At 49.7% G+C, this 17,500-nt stretch overlaps 1 protein-coding gene across 4 annotated transcripts in view; it reads right to left on the bottom strand.

Moving 5' to 3' along the window:
- The window catches only part of sema3fa (sema domain, immunoglobulin domain (Ig), short basic domain, secreted, (semaphorin) 3Fa), a 45,747-nt gene that overhangs the window by 21,785 nt on the left and 6,462 nt on the right, over nucleotides 1-17,500 (bottom strand). For all 4 annotated transcript variants that reach the window (XM_060069345.1, XM_060069348.1, XM_060069347.1 and 1 more), the window contains exons 3-4: nucleotides 757-917; nucleotides 604-666 (exon numbers count right to left, since the gene is read on the bottom strand). In XM_060069345.1, the coding sequence (XP_059925328.1) occupies nucleotides 604-666; nucleotides 757-917 (224 nt within the window). The remainder of the gene's footprint in view (nucleotides 1-603; nucleotides 667-756; nucleotides 918-17,500) is intronic.

Genomic DNA, 17,500 nt, shown 5'->3' with positions numbered 1-17,500 from the left:
AAATAAAGTGTGAGAGGCGCTCTCCTGCAGCGCTGAAGGGCCTCCTTCAGAGGCCTCGGCGCCACATTTACATTTCTGAGCTCCCCGGGTTCCTGGAGAAATGAACTTCAGGTGTGTTGAGAGGCACAGCGGACGTGGGAGACATCTGGTGTGACTTCCTCTGGACTCCGTAAAGGGCCCACTCGTAACTATTGGACATTTTTGGGATATCTGGGGATGTTATTGATTAAGTGTCTGGACGACAGATGTTTGGTATGTGTTTTGCATAATTTAGCTTTTCTGTTCACTCACTCGTTCCGGGGTAGCATTGTTAAAATAGAGCTAGATGTAAGATAATAACATTGTTCTATTGCATAGTAACGACGCAATACAAAAACAAAGCATTCTCTATTTTCTTTTTCTTAAACGTGGCACGTGAAGCAGTTTGCTAATTAGATGTATATTATGTACTCGGATGATTGTTTCAACTTCTGCCTTGTATCCTCATGGTTGATTGCACTTTTGCGTGTTTTTTTGCACTTGTTTAGGATACAAGCGTCAGTACATAAATGTACTGCAATAAAACAGTAGCAGCGCACACACCAAATCCACGGTAGAACTTACATTAGTGTCCTTCCCTGACAACACACACTCTGTCTTCCTCTGGGGGGCCACAGGCCAGTGGATCTGGGGGGGGAGACAAGGAATACATAATCATTTGAAACGCCATACTAAAATAACTTTTAATGAGAGACACAGTGCGTCGCTGTGTCTTACTATGAGTGGCTCCTTGTTGATGTCGTGCAGGTCCAGGGACAGTAGGTAGTCCTTGCTGCCCACGTACATGCGGTCGTGGTCCTCGTCCATGCGCAGGATCCGGTAGTCTGACGAGTTGAGCAGGAAGGAGAAGTGGTGGGCGGTGCCGGTGGACCTCAGCTCTGTCGGGGAAAAAAAGGACCAGAGTGGACACTTAAAAAACAAAAAGCGGCTTTATATTTAAGCTGTTTCCAATCCTGTAAGCTTACAAAACCTTTGCCTAAAATGGAGCGATTCTCAAAATGTGGACGGCTAAATTGGTCAGAGGAGATTTGTCCAGAGAGCTGCGTTTGGCCAGCAGGGCGGCGGCCATTGTTCGCCAAATGTAATGGAAATACCTTTTTGTTGAAGTGATATATCCCCCGCTTTCTCAGTCCAAACAAAACGTGGCCCCAACACATACAGAAACCGGTGCCATGCACGCCACTTATGAAATAATCTTTCCAAAACGAGTCCACAGACCTTGCTAGCTAAACTCGCAGTAGCTGTCATTAAAACGCAAGTTTGTTTTACATGGCAGCTCCGACATGATAGCCTGATATTATGGGATTCTGGTCTGCCAAAGCCAAAGACTCTGAATGGTTTTATACAACTTGACAGGAACCCAAAACATATCCCAATCTTGTAGTCAAACTGGAAGATTTACAACAAGCAAGTAGCAGTTTGTGTCTGGAAAAGGCAAAGCGGGGAGACAATCTTCAATTTGGTGAATTATTCCCCCTGTTCTTTCCTTCCGACAGGTCCATCCGCCCTGGATCTCTACAGGTGGCCCCTGGGTCCCTTCAGGTGGCCCCATGGTCTCTACAGGTGGCCCCTGAGCCTGTCCGCTCATATGACATCATTTGTTATATTACATGAGGCGTTTCTCGTTCACATGCGCAAATCAAAGGACATTTGGTAAAAACAAAAAGACCTCGTTCCGTTGTGCTGCGCACCGTTGGAATATCTTTCAACGGTGTGCATTCATTATTGTGAGACCTACGCAGAACTTTTCACTTGCCTTATCTGACCAACTGTGACGGTTCCAACTGTAGTTCTACCTCGAAAGTGTGAGACTGTTTCTACAAAGCTCTCTACGAGTCTGTGCCATCTCAGAGCCCCCCCACACTGCTGCATTCCTACTTCTCTATGGCCCCCGTATCACTGGAAATTGGAAAATAGATTTGTTGATGGTAAAATTGATTTGTACGACTTTTTGTGGCTGTTTGTGTATCGATTTGTTTTACAAATACATTTACTTATCCAAAACACACTCACATGCGCACACACACACACACGCACACACACACACACACACACACACACACACACACACACACACACACACACACACACACACACACACACACACACACACACACACACACACACACACACACAACCACACACGTTGGTGCTGGTTCAGTGGGTTTCTAAGGCATCGGCCCAGAAAAAGAGTCTGGAGCACAGAAAGCGTCCCCGTGGAAGCCCCTGCCTCCCATCTCTCCACAACCCGGTCGGTATGAAAACGGCCCCATTAGAGTGGAGGCACGTGAGACAAGCTTTTCAAACGAGAGTATATTGCAGTTCCCTACCCCCCCCCCCCCCCCCCCCCCCACCACCACTCTATTTGCTCTATCGCTACATATGTCTGCCTGTGTTAACTCTATCTCTCCGGGCATCTCGAGGATACTTTGGGGGGAAAGCTGATCCATCCAGCCCCTTGTGTCCCCGGGCCCCCAGAATGGAGGTCGCGATCGTGTTCCAGACGGGAGGGTAGGGACAAAAGGGACCCCGCGACTACACTGACTACCCTATCCCGGCGCCCCTGCGTAGACGAGGCGCTGTGAGAGAGAGAGAGAGAGGCTCATGGTGAAGTGGATCGCCACACTCGGTGGTCCTCTTTCTCGTTAAGACCGTTTTTCAAAGCAACACTCCAAGTGATGCAGTACATGTGATGTCGGGGTCTCGGGTTCCCATCACTGTCCTATATGTGTTCTGTAAGGCGGATAGATTGTGTGCACAATGAAATGGATCTGCCTGATTTTATTATGATGCTTACAGATCACAACATGGAAGATTCATGGAAGCACATAAATATATATATACATCCATATATAAAGCTTGTACATATTAATAGTCGAAGCAGGTAGTGTTGCACATTAAAAACGATCCCTGCTCACGTGGTATCCCCAGATATGGTGCACGGCCTAAACGTTGCATTCCCCTGGCTTGGCTCTTGACAAAGTGGTTTTATGAGAATATAACGTTCTCCACTGTGAGGCCTGGTAATGTCCAGAATTCATTGACAGGCCGCTTCTCAGCTAACACCATATAAGCAGGGGAATCTGAATTTATAGGGTTTTGGTTTTAAAATAGCTCTATTTGACTCATATGAAGGAGTTGAACGCGTGTTATAAAGACAGAGGGCTCCTGCTGGCGCGACGGAGGAGCAGTAACCAGAGCGAGGACACAGGTGCAGCCTCTGATGGCCGCCTGACGACAGCTCGGATCCAAAATGGACACCGGATCCAGATGACCGCATGAATAAACATACTGTACATACGTAGCGGAGTGTCCTCCCTGCACACACACACACACGTACGCACACACACACACGCACACACACACACACACACACACACACACACACACACACACACACACACACACACACACACACACACACACACACACGTAGAGGAGTGTCCTCCATGAACACCTAATCACACACACACACACACACACACACACACACACACACACACACACACACACACACCGAGAGGAGTGTCCTCCATGAACACACACCCACACAGACAGACGGACAGATGCACATACATACACACACACACTCACACACACACACACACACACACACACACACACACACGCAGTCACACAGACAGACAAACCGATGGACACATGCAGACACACAGACAGACAGAGGAACACGAGCACACATACACTCACACGCACATGCACACACATGCAACAGCACACGCACACACACATGCAACAGCACACACACTTTCACACAATCCCACATACATGTTCACACACACACGAACACTTTAGCACAATCACACATACATGTTCACACACACACACACACACACACACACACACACACACACACACACACACACACACACACACACACACACACACACACACACACACACACACATACACACAGATACACACACACACACACACATGCACACACTCGCACACATGTTCACAAAGACACACACACACACAAGTGTGAATGTGTGTGTGTGTGTGTGTGCATGTGTGTGTGTGTGTGTGTGTCTGTCAGCCTGGGTCTATAAACACCAAGGCCTGCCATCCCCGTAGTGTTGTGTTGTCAATGTTAGGGGGGGGGGGCTGTAGCTCCGCCCCTGGAAGTGGACACCAGAGAGGGCTGCTTAAGAGGACCCCAGACGTCACGGGCCGACAGCGGTCCACATACATCACCCCTGCACTCAGATTAGCACCCAGGGTCATCTGAACGGCAGTGCGTTGGTGGTCACCGCCAGCCCCCATCTGTCCGACGGGCCGCGGGGGGTCAAGCGGTCAAGGTCACAGCACAAGCCAACGTGACGGTTGGTACCGCCACCTCCTTACGACTCCACCAACCGACAGTGCTCCCCCAGTCAGAGCGCCACACATCAGCTGCCAAGCCGTGTTGGTATCTTAAGGCTGGCCGGCCTCCCACCACTCCTCTGGCCGGAGTCCAGCACCATCTTTATCTATATCCCTTTATTTTGGGACAGACATCTTTTATTACTACTCAGGCACATTAGTGCTCACGCTGGCGACTGAATCGGGGCCCTTCGAATCCAAAAAGATTCAAAATCAACAGCGTCCGATGATCTATAGTTCATTGCAATGATTCATGCGTTCTGAACAATATTATTCCAGGTTTTAATAACAGCAGAGGGTTGATAAAGTCTTCCGTGTTAATGTAAGAACAACGTTGCATTAAGGGCTGGAGGAGTCTCCTGAGGAGCAGTGGATTAATAAAATACACAGTGTGTAAATAATGTCTAAAGTGGGGGAAAACGTATTGGGAACTGCCCGCCCGCTGCCATAGTTAACATAGCCAGTCTCCTGTGGTTTGTTGCGCAGGCAGTGTAGGTCATGTAATTGTATTTTGGAAAGCGCCCTGCGTTGAACAGCGTTCCTAAAATATACACCATTCCATTTCTCACGTTCCTTTCCAAAGCAAACTGCAGGTTAAAGTCAACGACCGTTGACAGACAGAAATATGTCCGACGACGTTGTTTGTGAACAATAGCGAAGAAGGAGAAGAAAATAGGGCTCCGGCCAACTGGTAAAACACAAACCCTCCGGTTGACTAAACAGGCTTGAGTCATGAAGACACACCCAATGTGTCCAGCATCGGAATTGGTATGAAGGGAAGCACGGACACATAAAAATACTATACATCAAGTGTGTGTGGGTGTCTGTGTGTGTGTGTGTGTGTGTGTGGTGGAGTGCAGAGCTGCGGTTAGTGAGAAAAGCTCTAAGTCCTCATTAATCCTCAGCATAATACCATGTCATTGTATCTGATCCTGTGTCTAAACCAGATTACCCCGCACCGCCGTGAAACTTAAGAGCACTCACCACAAGAGCAAAACGGATTCCCCAGAACTCAACGCAAAGGACTTGGGTTCCGCCACTGTTCCTGGCCGTTAACATCATTATGGAAACCCAATGTCCACTGTTACACTCCTACGCCATACTCAAAAAGAATTGTGTTTCACCTGGAGCGCTGGGAAGAGGTCGGGACTCGGGACTGATAAAACCCAACTTTTTTTAAATCGGCAATTATATTTCCCATGAATTTCAAGTTATTCATGGGGATCCATGAGAACAAGTGAGGTTTTTTTTACACAAAAGGCTTCGCCGTGGTGCACTAAGGGCAGGAGGTGAACACTATCTCCATGTCTCCCCGCTGCTCTCTTTTCAGCTGAACTCCTTTGTCTGGAGCGCCCCCCCCCCTCTGGTCTGCTGCGCCTCACGTGTAGAAGCTCCTACCTCCCAAATCATGAGAGATGAGAAAAAACCAAGCTAAATCACAGCCACTGGTAACCAGTAAATAAGAAACGGATAAAGACACAAGTGTCTGTCCGTAAGACCCCTAGGATCTGGTGTACGTCACTGTGGATAACACACCGGCTTTTGTAATCACTAGCAGACACTGTGTGTGTGTGTGTGTGTGTGTGTGTGTGTACGCGTGCGTGTTTGTGTGTACATCTGCATATGCGTCTCGCTATGTCCCACCAACGCGTACAGCGATGACGATAAACGTTCCTCTATTAAAGCCCATTAACTATTCTCGAAGCAATCCTAGAATATCAAAGACATCTGCTGGTAAGCTGAGCCAGAGTCTAGTATTCTGTCCACCTGTTGTTGGTGTGATCCCCCTGCACCCACCGATATGTTGGCCAGCAGCACTAGGTGGCCAGACGTGCGTGTGTGTGCGTGTGTGCGCGTCTGTGCATAACGCGAACATCACAAAGGTGGGAAATTGACTGCATCATTTGGATCACATTTCCATGGGGTCCTGAAAACGTACTAGTGCACCGGTTTAACCTCACATAATGAATCCTTGAACATGGACATACATGAGTATATTGCATTGACAGCGAACCACGGCATTCCATGTTTGGAAAAAATCCAAATCTGATTGGTTCTAAATCCCTGTAACCTGCGTTGATTTGATTTTAAATCCCCCTGTAAGGCCAATGCCCTGGCGCGCTCAACAGTAGCTCACTGGTTCAGACGACCAGGAGGGAAAGCTCCTCCGGGGCCAGCTCTCTAAGCCGGCCCCGGGTGAGGGTTCTGGGGGGAGAAAGAACGGGACAGGGGTGTTGACAGCCGAAAGTCCCACATACCTGGCCAGGCCTCCCGGGCATGTTGACCAAACCCTCCATGCCTCTGGTGTTCTCATCAGGCAGAGGTGGAGGCCTCACCTCGCTCTCTGCCTGCTCATGGGCTGCCACCTCAAGGTTGGACAGAGACCGTGTGTTTGTGACGCGCCTACGCTGAAGTCGTAGATGCCTTGTCTTGTGAATGATGCGCACTGGAATCAAACGTGGTGAGAGGCATCGAGAGGAGCGGCCAGAGAGGGAGAGAGACAGAAGGGGACGTAGGACGGGCCGGGGAAGCCTCTTGTCCGTGGAACAGCAGCGTTTGTGTGTAGTCCCTGTCAGCACCTCATAATCAGCCCCTCAGCACCACCCGCCGGCGCGGGGCCTGTTGACTCTGAACACATGTCAGGGGAGCTGATTGCTGTTTACCTGGGCCTGTCAGGGAGGAATAATTGGCACCAGATTACGTGGTATCAGGGAGCTTCCTGATGCTGTCACTCCGATGCTCTTCACGGACCTCTGCTTTGGATGCCGCGGCGCGTGTGAGGTGTTCTGGTGTGTGTTTGCGTGCCCTCTGTGTGCGTGTGTGCACATGTGTGTCTAAATAGGAACAGCGTTAGAACTCCCTGATCCTGACACCAAGGAGGAGACACCTGTCACCGGCGGCCCTAGTCAAGACTCCGGGAGTATTGATTTGACAAGGACACTCAGTTGCTGAGGGGAGTCGAGAGATTATAACAAATCTATTTCTGCCCGATGTGGACGACAGGAGGGGTTAATGAAAGCATCTGGGACAAAGAGCAGGATCTTTAGTTCATCTGTCAGGAAAGGTCACATAGTTAAATGTCTTTGAGAGTCTTGTTGCTCCATTCCCCGCCTGCACAACTAACCTTTATATGTAGCATTTCACTTTATGTGGAGCAATCAAAATGAAGACAGAGCATTTACAGCAGACTTCCAGGACTGAACAGAAGAAGTTATCCTGCATTGCCAGGCTTTTGCACGCAATCTTGTGAAAGAGTGGTTGCTCATTCTTGGGTGTTCCTGGGTGCTTTTCTATCTTGCAGCCAATTGAATGTCTGCTTCGGGATATTTGAGGTCTCATTATAAAAAAAAAAATGAAAGAGAGTTTCCCCAGACGCTCTGCCTGTGTGCGAGATGAATGCCTGGTGAAGCGATATAACAGTCAAAATGTTCAACAATAGCCAAAGACACAGGAGTACAGAGCCAGCATTGTGAAAACCAGATGGGAATTCAATTCATACTGGAAGATTATCATCTGAGTCCATCCATTACAGTTCTGGCTTCTACAAACACTCCTTCCCTTCAAGACCCAGTGCCAGGGTGGACAGCTGCCTCAAACCGCGCCCTAGGGGGCACAGGTGAAAGGTCAGAGGTCGGTATAGGGTTCCAAGGTGAAGGCTCATCGTGGCCTTTTTACACATCTCAGCCTAATCAGGATTATCTAGCAGAGTCGGGGCGCCTGGTGCAGGAGGGGGGGCTGGGGAGGCCTGGGTGGGATGTTTTGACAAGAGACTGTGAACAGACACCAGATTAAGCCTACGTGACTCGCTCTCCATTAGAACGTGGTCACGGGGGGACTAAGAGAGGAGGGAGAGAACAACGGAAGGCGAAGTGAACAGGCAAAATATCATTTTCCACGTGAACTCTTCCCACGTAATGTAATCCTGTTTTCCACTGCAATAAAAGAACAAGGCCGGATAACGCAATTAGAGCCACACATTTTTTTAATCATTTGTCTTACGATTATTACAGACAGAAGAAGCCGAGAAATGCCAAGTGGGATGGCAAATCCATATTCCGGCAGAGCCTTTAATACCGTAAAGCCTTGCCTTGCATCAACTCGGTAAGTCACCCTGCCTGGCTCTCTCTGTCTGTCTTCATGGAGTAATCCCTCGGTTGGAGGGGAACAGGGAAAGCCCTGCTTGGCTACCGTGAGCTGTTTACAAAATGCCCAATCCTGTCGGGCCCATGGCTAGCCATTGTGTTTTGGTGTGTGTGTGTGTGTGTGTGTGTGTGTGCGTGTGTGTGTGTGTTCATCGTGTGCGTGTGTGTGTGTGTGTAGTGCAGATGCAGCATGCCCTGTAATGATGATGAAGAGGTGTTTGTTGTCGTAACGCGCTGCTATGTCTGGCAGCGCTGGGGCCGGGCGGTGCGGCCGAGATGGCGGCGGGCAGCAGAGACAACAGAGGTGAGAGGGATTAGAGGAGCGCTGAATAATGGGGGGGAGAGGAGTGAGCCGGAGTGAGTGAAATAGCCTTCTCCTTGGCTGACCCTTGACCCATACCCCAACCCCCCCCCCCCCCCCCCCCCCCCAAGAAACTTAGAGCAAACAACGCTCATACAATGAGCCGCACCAAAGCAAGACGCTTTCATGGAGGAATCCATTCAACAGTATGTATGGTTTTATGCCCATCCGACGCTTGGCCTGCAACCGGTTCATCTGCTGTCTGGTGGTTTGAACCAAAAGGCAGCCCAGGCTAGATCCACTAGCTCTCAACCCTCCAGCAGTATGAAGGTCACGGCCAATGTGGGCTCTGGCTGCAGGAAATCTGAGGTGGAAGGGGAGGGGGGGAGGAGGGGGGGGGGTAATTAGGATGTGAAATTAGAGTGGCCATTAGGAGTGAATGTTGATTCAAGAGCCACGGGGGACAACATCCCCTTCTCCCCTCTCTGGGTGTTCCACCCTCTGGTCTCCAGGCCAATACTGGGAATCCACCCTCTCCTCTCAGGTCATTTTTCAGCCCCCCCCCCGCCGCCCCCCGTAGTGAGCCGTGTGTTAGACGGGTGAGAATGGAAGGAAGGGTCCCCTGGGTGCAGGAGTCTGACAGCCGACCTAAGAGCCTCCATTTATCAAAGTCGGCAGCGGAGGGGCCGCGGAATCTCTGCGGCTGACGCCGAGACGTCACAGAGAGCTCTTCTATGCGGCCTCCACGGATGGGCTGGGACCCCCCTCCACAGAGAGGCTGAGACCCCCTTCACTGAGAAGCTGGGACCCCCTCCAGTGGGAGGTTGGGACCCCCTTCAGTGGGCGGGTGAGACCCCTCCATAGGGGGTGGGACCCCCTCCCCAGAGGAGCTTGAACTCCCACCACCGCCACTGCTGAGGGGCCAGAGACCACTCAGACCTCCGTTCTTTTTGAAACAGCGTTTCCTACAAAGGTCCAATAGGATTCTGTGATGCGTACTGAAATCCTGACTCTACCGGAGCACAAAACAGCCTTGGTGAGCACTCCCTCGAACCCTGACAGAGATCTCACACACCAGCTTAGAGGTGGGAGAGCGGAAGGGTGCAGGGCCAAAGTGAGACGTTCTCACGAGCCAAGTTCTGTGTTTTCCAGAAGAAAACAGGATAGGAATTACAGAGCAGGCTCCCGCTAGCTGTCCACAGCAGTCGTGTGTATAACTAGCTCACAAGTGTTCTGTACAAGTAAAGACAAAGCTTTTTCCAGCAAATAGAGTTATAATGTAGCAAGTTCTTAGGATGAACATGCATATGGTATGGAACTTTGTACTTGATACTCTGTCCACAGCTATGGTTTGCTCCGGCTGTTTTATGCATCAGCTTCAGTCATTGCAATCGTGCATTCATAGGATGCTCCATTGCAAAGTTATGTTGTGGCCAAAATTGGATAAGCCCAAAAGCTGCTTCCAGTGTGACTAAACATAAATCAAACACAGCCATCTCGCAATGACGAATGATGTGGAAACATTTCCCCAAACATGTTTTACCATTTACCTGCCCTGCCCCTTGCCGTCTCGGTAGATAGCGTTTCCACCGACCTTACCTTGTTACCAAAACATTACCTTGAAAACAAACGTTGATAGGCGTTTTCATGGCAGCCGCACAGAAGACTAAGTCATCGGGACATTTATCTGGAAGCTACCTTCCTAATGTGTGGGGGAATAATAATGCAGTTTTCAATCATTCCACAGCTTTCTTCGACACCTTCCCTGTTTTCTTTCAGCGGCTTGTCTGATCCTGCCAGCGTCCACCGGCTCCTCTGTCTGCATACCAGTTCCCTGAGATAAGGCATGCCTCGCTTTGCTGCTCCCCGGCCGCCTTTCTTTAGCACCCAGCATGCCACAGGTGTAAAGAGTGATGGGGGACATCCATCCAGGATGTGTGCAATAACTAAATGTTTTCGCCACGGACGGGTTGCTTTTTGGTTCACCCATAAATAGCGTCTGAGTATGGCGTGAGGACAGAGATGTGCTGAAAGACCGGGCTAATGACACCCAGCCAGATCCCAGAATGCCTCGGGGCCCCCCCCGCGCTCCCGTAAAACTGTGCTAACCTTTCGTTTTAATGAACTAGTGAATGGGGGGGGGCTTCGAGGTGCAACAGTGACCTCCGAATTCCTTCTCATCTAAAGGACCAATGACCGGTGGAGGGGGGGGAGGGGGGGGGAGGTGTTGCTAAGGCCTAGGAGTCACCCATGTCTGTGGAGAAGGGGGCGGTCATAACACAACAAACCCCTAATGGAAGACGATCAGAGGCCCATCTGCCGACGAGACACCCCCTGTCCTGCCGCTGCCGACACCCCACTTGACCTCTGTGTCCGCCTGAGACAAAGAGAAGGTCGCACCCCCCGACCAGGTACGCGTCAACGCACAGCGCCGGCTCTGCTCCGCTAATGCCAAGAGACAGCCACGAGACGAGCCGATGAAAGGAGCGAGGTGGCCGCCTGTTAAGCAGCGTGGCGTGGCCCTCAGGCGGGCCCTCAGAGCGAGGGCCCCCGGGGGTGGGGGCCTGTCCCATCGGCGGACATGCTTTCTGTTGAGTCGGCGGCAGATGGAAGCTCGGGCACAAAAGACCGCGGCTAACATACATAGTCATGAGGCATGGATATCGAAATACACGCATGCTCTGAGCTGGAGACCGCGAGGGATACGACGTTGGGGCTGTCTGCTTTATTCTAGAAGGTTGCCACTGAAAGGAGCTTAGGACAGGACGAGTTCGCTAGAATGACGCTTGCGTTCAGAAGAAGGCGTCACCAGAATGGGTTATTATCAAGTTGATTACAGAAAGGTCAGCTTTGCTTTTCCCTTGCTTCTCAAACGAAGTCCATAGCAACAAAGTCATTTGGAAACAGGTCCAGTGCACCGTTCTGCTATTCATGTATTTCATGAGTCAAAGGAACCAAAAGGGTTTGTTTTCTTTCGAACATGGCCATGATAAACAACACATTAACCGGCAAACATAGAAAGCTCCTGGGTTGTTAGCACAGGTAAATACTGGAGCTCTCCACTTAATGCTTGGAAGGAAACCAAACTCAGTGTTGTTCTTCCCTCCTCAACTCACTCACCGGGGCCTGACTCCTGCAACCATGAGCGGCATTTTCCTACGCCTTCCTTGGATTAGCTGCAATATGTGGAACAGGCCATCTTACACTAAGGAGGATAAGACGCACGCTGGGGACTGCTCCGCTAGATTAACGTTCAGAAGCTTTGCACCTCTCCGTGGGATAGATCAACTCCCTCGACGGCGCTCAGTGATGTAACTCTCTCCAGCGTGGAACTCATGCTTTTACTCACATGTGAGGTAGACCAGTGGCATGAGCATGAGCAACAATGATGTGTATCTTGCCACACTTTAAAATGGCATTTTCTTGTGTTGACTATTCTGTCTAATATAGTCAGTCAAAAAGCAAACAGCTTGTTCTCCGGAGAGAAGTGGGGAGAGGAGATGATAAGATAAGATAAGCCTTTATTTATCCCTGGATGGAAACTCAGGTATCATAGCGGCAACAGCTGCAGTGACAGTGACTCAAAGGAGAGGTACAGAGATAAAGATGATAAGAATTAACATAGTAATAAATATTAATATATAAGAGAGAGAGAGTCGAACTAAAGATGAAGTAAAAACCTGAACACGGAGTAGACAGCAGACGAGAGAATAAGGAGAGGAGAGGAGAGGAGAGGAGAGGAGGAAGGTGAGAGCGGAGGAGAGGCAGCAGTCCAATGTTGAGAAGATGCGAGGTGTGGAGCCGCTGTCAATCAAGACTGTGGGGTCTCCTCATGGAGGATGTCTGGTACACACAATAGAGGAGCAAGAGGAGGGCGTGGCAGTGCAGAGAGATGGGAGACGCTGGGGGAGGGAGGAGGCGGAACAAAGGAATGCAGACACTGGACATGTTGCTGTCGTAGATTTACTCGCACCGGGTATAATGAGGTACAGGCAGTGATTAAAGGGAGAGGGGTTAGTGTTGGTTTATAAACAAGTGTTTCATGGCAAAGCCATACGTCAGCTTCATAGTTAACAGTGTTTACTGCAAAACAGATGCCCCTTTGCAGTGTAATTTACAGCGATTTACGTCAAGGGCTTAATTTGTCAACATTAACGTTATCAAGCCTTATTACTAACGCCATTCGGTTTTTATGTTTCATTTAATTCAATGTGTAATATTGTGTCAAAGGTGATTAACTATACAGCACAGGGAATACAGAGAGTTATTTTCCAATGAGGAAACAATTTTCTTCTGCAGTCCCAACCACCAATTTAAAATTTCACATTCCAATTGGGTAACCATATATGCTGTGAACTGCATTTCAAGACCAAACATGTGGACACGCATTACCGTCTGAGATGGCCAATGAGAAGTACAGTGGGCGGGCCTCACTCTCTTACTTTCTCATCCTACTCTGCAATTACAGAAAAGCCATGGCCAGGTCTGACAGACACGCTAAACGACCTATAGATTACTGTCTGCCTGTGGGACCCACAGTTAACTCCACTTCCCTCCCTGAGTGACACACTGGCCCCGCCTATTCAAGACACCCGTGCTCACTGGTGGGCTCCGCTTTCATGTTTGATGGACAGATGGGACATCCTACCCCGCGACCTGGTGGCCTTTTCTCACCCGTGACTAAAAGGGTCAGTGCGCAGCCCAGCCATTCAGATAGACTTGGAGAGGAATTTGGAATCGCTTCAGTTCACTTCGAAAAGAAACACTGGTAACTTTACAGAGGAAAGACAAACTTTCCACACTCGTCCTTTACTTTGTGTTCACATGATCCGTTGAAATTGCGGTGTTTGCTTGCCAACGTCTCGACGATAAACAGAGAGAAAATAACAAACTACAAGAGGGACAGGAAGAATCCTAGATGCCCTACATGGTCACTACTACAGTATCGAGTCTTTCAAACGTATCGCCTCCTGACCCCTGCATTCTTCTCCTCTCTTTTTCATCTCCCATAAATCACTGCAAACCATGCGTTTGATCAACAAATGCGTTTGGCATGTTATGGATGTCCTGCTTGTTGACACTTGATATGCACCAGTTAAAGATAGATGCGCTCCTTTGAAATGACCTAAAAATCTAATGTTGCGTGTGACTCAAATGTTATGACCGTCATTGAAAATCATCTCATCGTTACAACACGAAAAAATATCTCGGCAGCAGAGGAAGAGATAATACATTCTCAATCGCGAGATGACGTGATATTAAAAAAAACACTGTGGTTGCATCGCCGGGCATCTGGGATTCATAACCGTTTGCCCTCTGGTTCACACTCTCAACAACACTTCCCAGGTTCCTCACTCTCACACCCTAAAAGGAGACGCTCAGGCCCACTTGAGAATCAGGAGATAACAAGACGCTGAAGAGAACAGGAGGGAGAATGGGAGAGGGAGTGCGAGAGAGTAGGAGATAGAGAAAGCAGGAGAGGGAGGGAGGCTTGAGAAACAGTAACGGTTAGACAGAGCATGAAGTGAACGGAGAGAATAATAAAGAGAGAAAGACAGCAAGACAGAGGCTCAAAGAGAGCCGGAAGAGAAAACGAACAGCAGCGGCACGAGATCTGGATTAAAAACACGTTGTTTGGTTATCTACGAGACACGCAGCGTACATGCGTGAGAGGAGGAAGTCATGGTCACGGTTGCTCCAACGCCAGCCAGGTGGGGTGCTTTAAGGAAGGCCTGCGAGGCTCCTCAACCCTTCTTATCGCACACTGTCATTCCTGCTCATAAATCAGCGCTCAGCCAGCCGCTCGGAAACGATAAGGCAGCCATACAGAGGCCGATCCACACCGATGCTGCGGAGCGATTTCACTCCTATCTGCTTCTCCTGAGTATTTTTCCTCACCCTCTCTCTCTCTCTCCCCCCCACCCTCTCTCTCTCTCCCTCACACACACATAAAAACAATCCAACACATTCACAATCTGTCATATCTTTGTCATCTGTATTCTCATCCGTTCAATATCTGCAGAACACAACAGTAATGTTTCTGTGTAGAGTTGCACGTGCGTGTTTGACTGTACTACCAGGTTTTCCCCTTTCAGGAAGGCCCCATCCAGGAGCACTCTTCGACCTTTAGTGAGTTTGAATTATCCTTCAAGGGTTGATAGAAAGTGCACGGATATGATATGATCTTGTGCTCTGATGGCCAAGCCGAGGCCAGATAGCCATGAAGGAGGACTTCACTTGCACAAAGTATGAGAGTAAAACAAGCCTGTTGAAGCGGAGGATTGTGATTTCTTACTGGACATTCAGTTGTGATGTGGTGGTGAAGATAATTATAATAATAAACTGTACTTTTCCTATTCTTAATAAGGCATTAATATTTGCAAAAGAACGAGCATTGACGATTTAATCCAACAATAACAAACAATTGAATCTATCTTTGTCAACACTCTTGATATAGATTTCTTTGGATAACCAGCATTCTCTAACATCAAGCCATAATATCCTCCAACTCCATTACTACAAATCAACAAGCATTAATCTTTGTGGCATAGCTGTACCACCACTTGTTGGCAGCCCTGGCATGACAAAACACTGTTGTTTTAATGCTCTTATTTTCCCCGAAACTGATGGATGTGGTGAATTAATCATCCATTGATGGCTTAATTGGACAGTGTAATCCCGACACGGTGGTGAATAAGTGAATTTCACGCAAAGAGCTGTGCTCCAACTTTGTCCGAGGTGCTGGAATGATCCACAGCTTAAGCTAATGGATCCCGGCCTTTTCAACTCCCCTAAGACGATTACCATGAATAAAGCATAATTCAGATCTCATCCACTCAGACCCAACACATTCCTTTGTTTCCTCTTGTGCGACGCTCCGAAGCCAAGCCGCATGAAAAAGGGGATTCCGGCCTGTGATGGAGTGCTTGTTCGCCACTTCCCAAAGTGAGTTTACGGTGGGTTCGTGTGTGAGACACGTTGTACCAGGGGCCCCTCTTATCCAAAAGCCTACAGAGTCAGCTTGTAGTCGCCGGCTAAGAAGGCATAGTCCGGAGGAACACGACCATTCATCTTCCATGAAACCCAACAGAACATGAAAGGCCCGGATGCCGGCCAAGTTGTCAGCCGTGGACGGCCACAGCATGTCTGCCAAGAGGAGGAAGAGTGAAAAAAGATGAGGACGAGAGAGAGAGAGAGGGCAGCGTAGCGAGAGAGAGAGAGAGAGAGAGAGGATGAGAGAGAGAGAGAGAGAGAGAGAGAGAGAGAGAGAGAGAGAGAGAGAGAGAGAGAGAGGGCAGCGTAGCGAGAGAGAGAGAGAGAGAGAGAGAGCGAGAGATAGTGAGAGAGGGTGAGAGCTAGAGAGTAAAAGAGAGAGAGCGAGAGTGAGAGAGGCAGAGACAGAGATGCATTAAGCATGAATGCACTTCCAGTGTTTGTACACCACCCCTCCTCCCCCCCATGGGAGGTGGTGGAGGTGAATGAATTAAATGAATGATGGACCAAACCCACACATACGGCCCACTCCTATTGAGCCGAGCAGTCCATTCACAGGGATGAGTGAGGCGGCGACAACAGGACAACAACAACAATCACAACAGCAACATAGGAGGCCCTGGTCCTGCCTCCCCATTCACACAAACACACACACACACACACACACACACACACACACACACACACACACACACACACACACACACACACACACACACACACACACACACACACACACACACACACACACACACACACAGCTACACAGCTACACACACACACACCACACATGTGACACATGGGCCGACTGTGGTCAGCCAACATGCCACTATGGACACCTATGGAGGGTTCCTGAGAACAGGGCTGGCTCACAAAGCGCCGGGCCAAAGGGGAGGGAGCAGGGCACAGAGTGCGAGGGCCGGGGCGGGGACTTGCATCACGTCAATACAAGTGCTGAACAATGAGCCGGCTCCTCCCCTCGCAATCAGCACATTATCTACGCTACAGGAAACCCATCAGTGCATGAACCTGGACAACTAGGAAGCCGGCCGGAAGCCACCCCACGCTCTGCCCACAGTCAAATATTCCTCCTCCCCCCTCCTCCCCTGTCCTCTTCCCCTCCATCTTCATCCTCCTCCCCCTCATGTCCTCCTCCTTCTCCCCCTTCATCTTCTTCCTCTCCTCATGCCTCACCTTCTCCTCTTCCTCCTCATTCTTCCCCTCCTCCCCCTTCCTCTTCCTGTTCTCTTCCACCTCTCCTCCTCCGTCTCTTTTCCTCCTGCCCCTCTCTCCATTCCTCCCCCTCTCCTTCCTCCTCTCCCTCCACCTCCTTCACCTTTTCCTCCTCTTCCCCCTCCCCCTCCTCTCCCCCCCCCCCCCCCCCCCTCCTCTCCACCCTGTTGTCCCCCAGGTCAGGGTGGATCTCGGAGGTCCCAGCCCACCCAGGGGCGATCTCCTCCGAGTCACCTCAACGTTTCACTGCGTGTCACAACAGAACTCAACCATGCTTTGTCTGTGTCCAAAAGTGAGGGCGCACAAGTTACTCAACAACCAAGCACCCACCGCTGGATCAATCTGCACCATCTGTGTGCTATAAGCTAACAGATGAGCTACATTGTAAAGTAGCAATAAAGGCTATTTG

Source organism: Gadus macrocephalus, chromosome 13 (assembly GCF_031168955.1).
Source record: "Gadus macrocephalus chromosome 13, ASM3116895v1".
Classification (NCBI taxonomy): Eukaryota; Metazoa; Chordata; class Actinopteri; order Gadiformes; family Gadidae; genus Gadus; species Gadus macrocephalus.
Note: the sequence above shows the minus strand (reverse complement) of the source record. Positions and strands in the feature narration are given on the sequence as shown.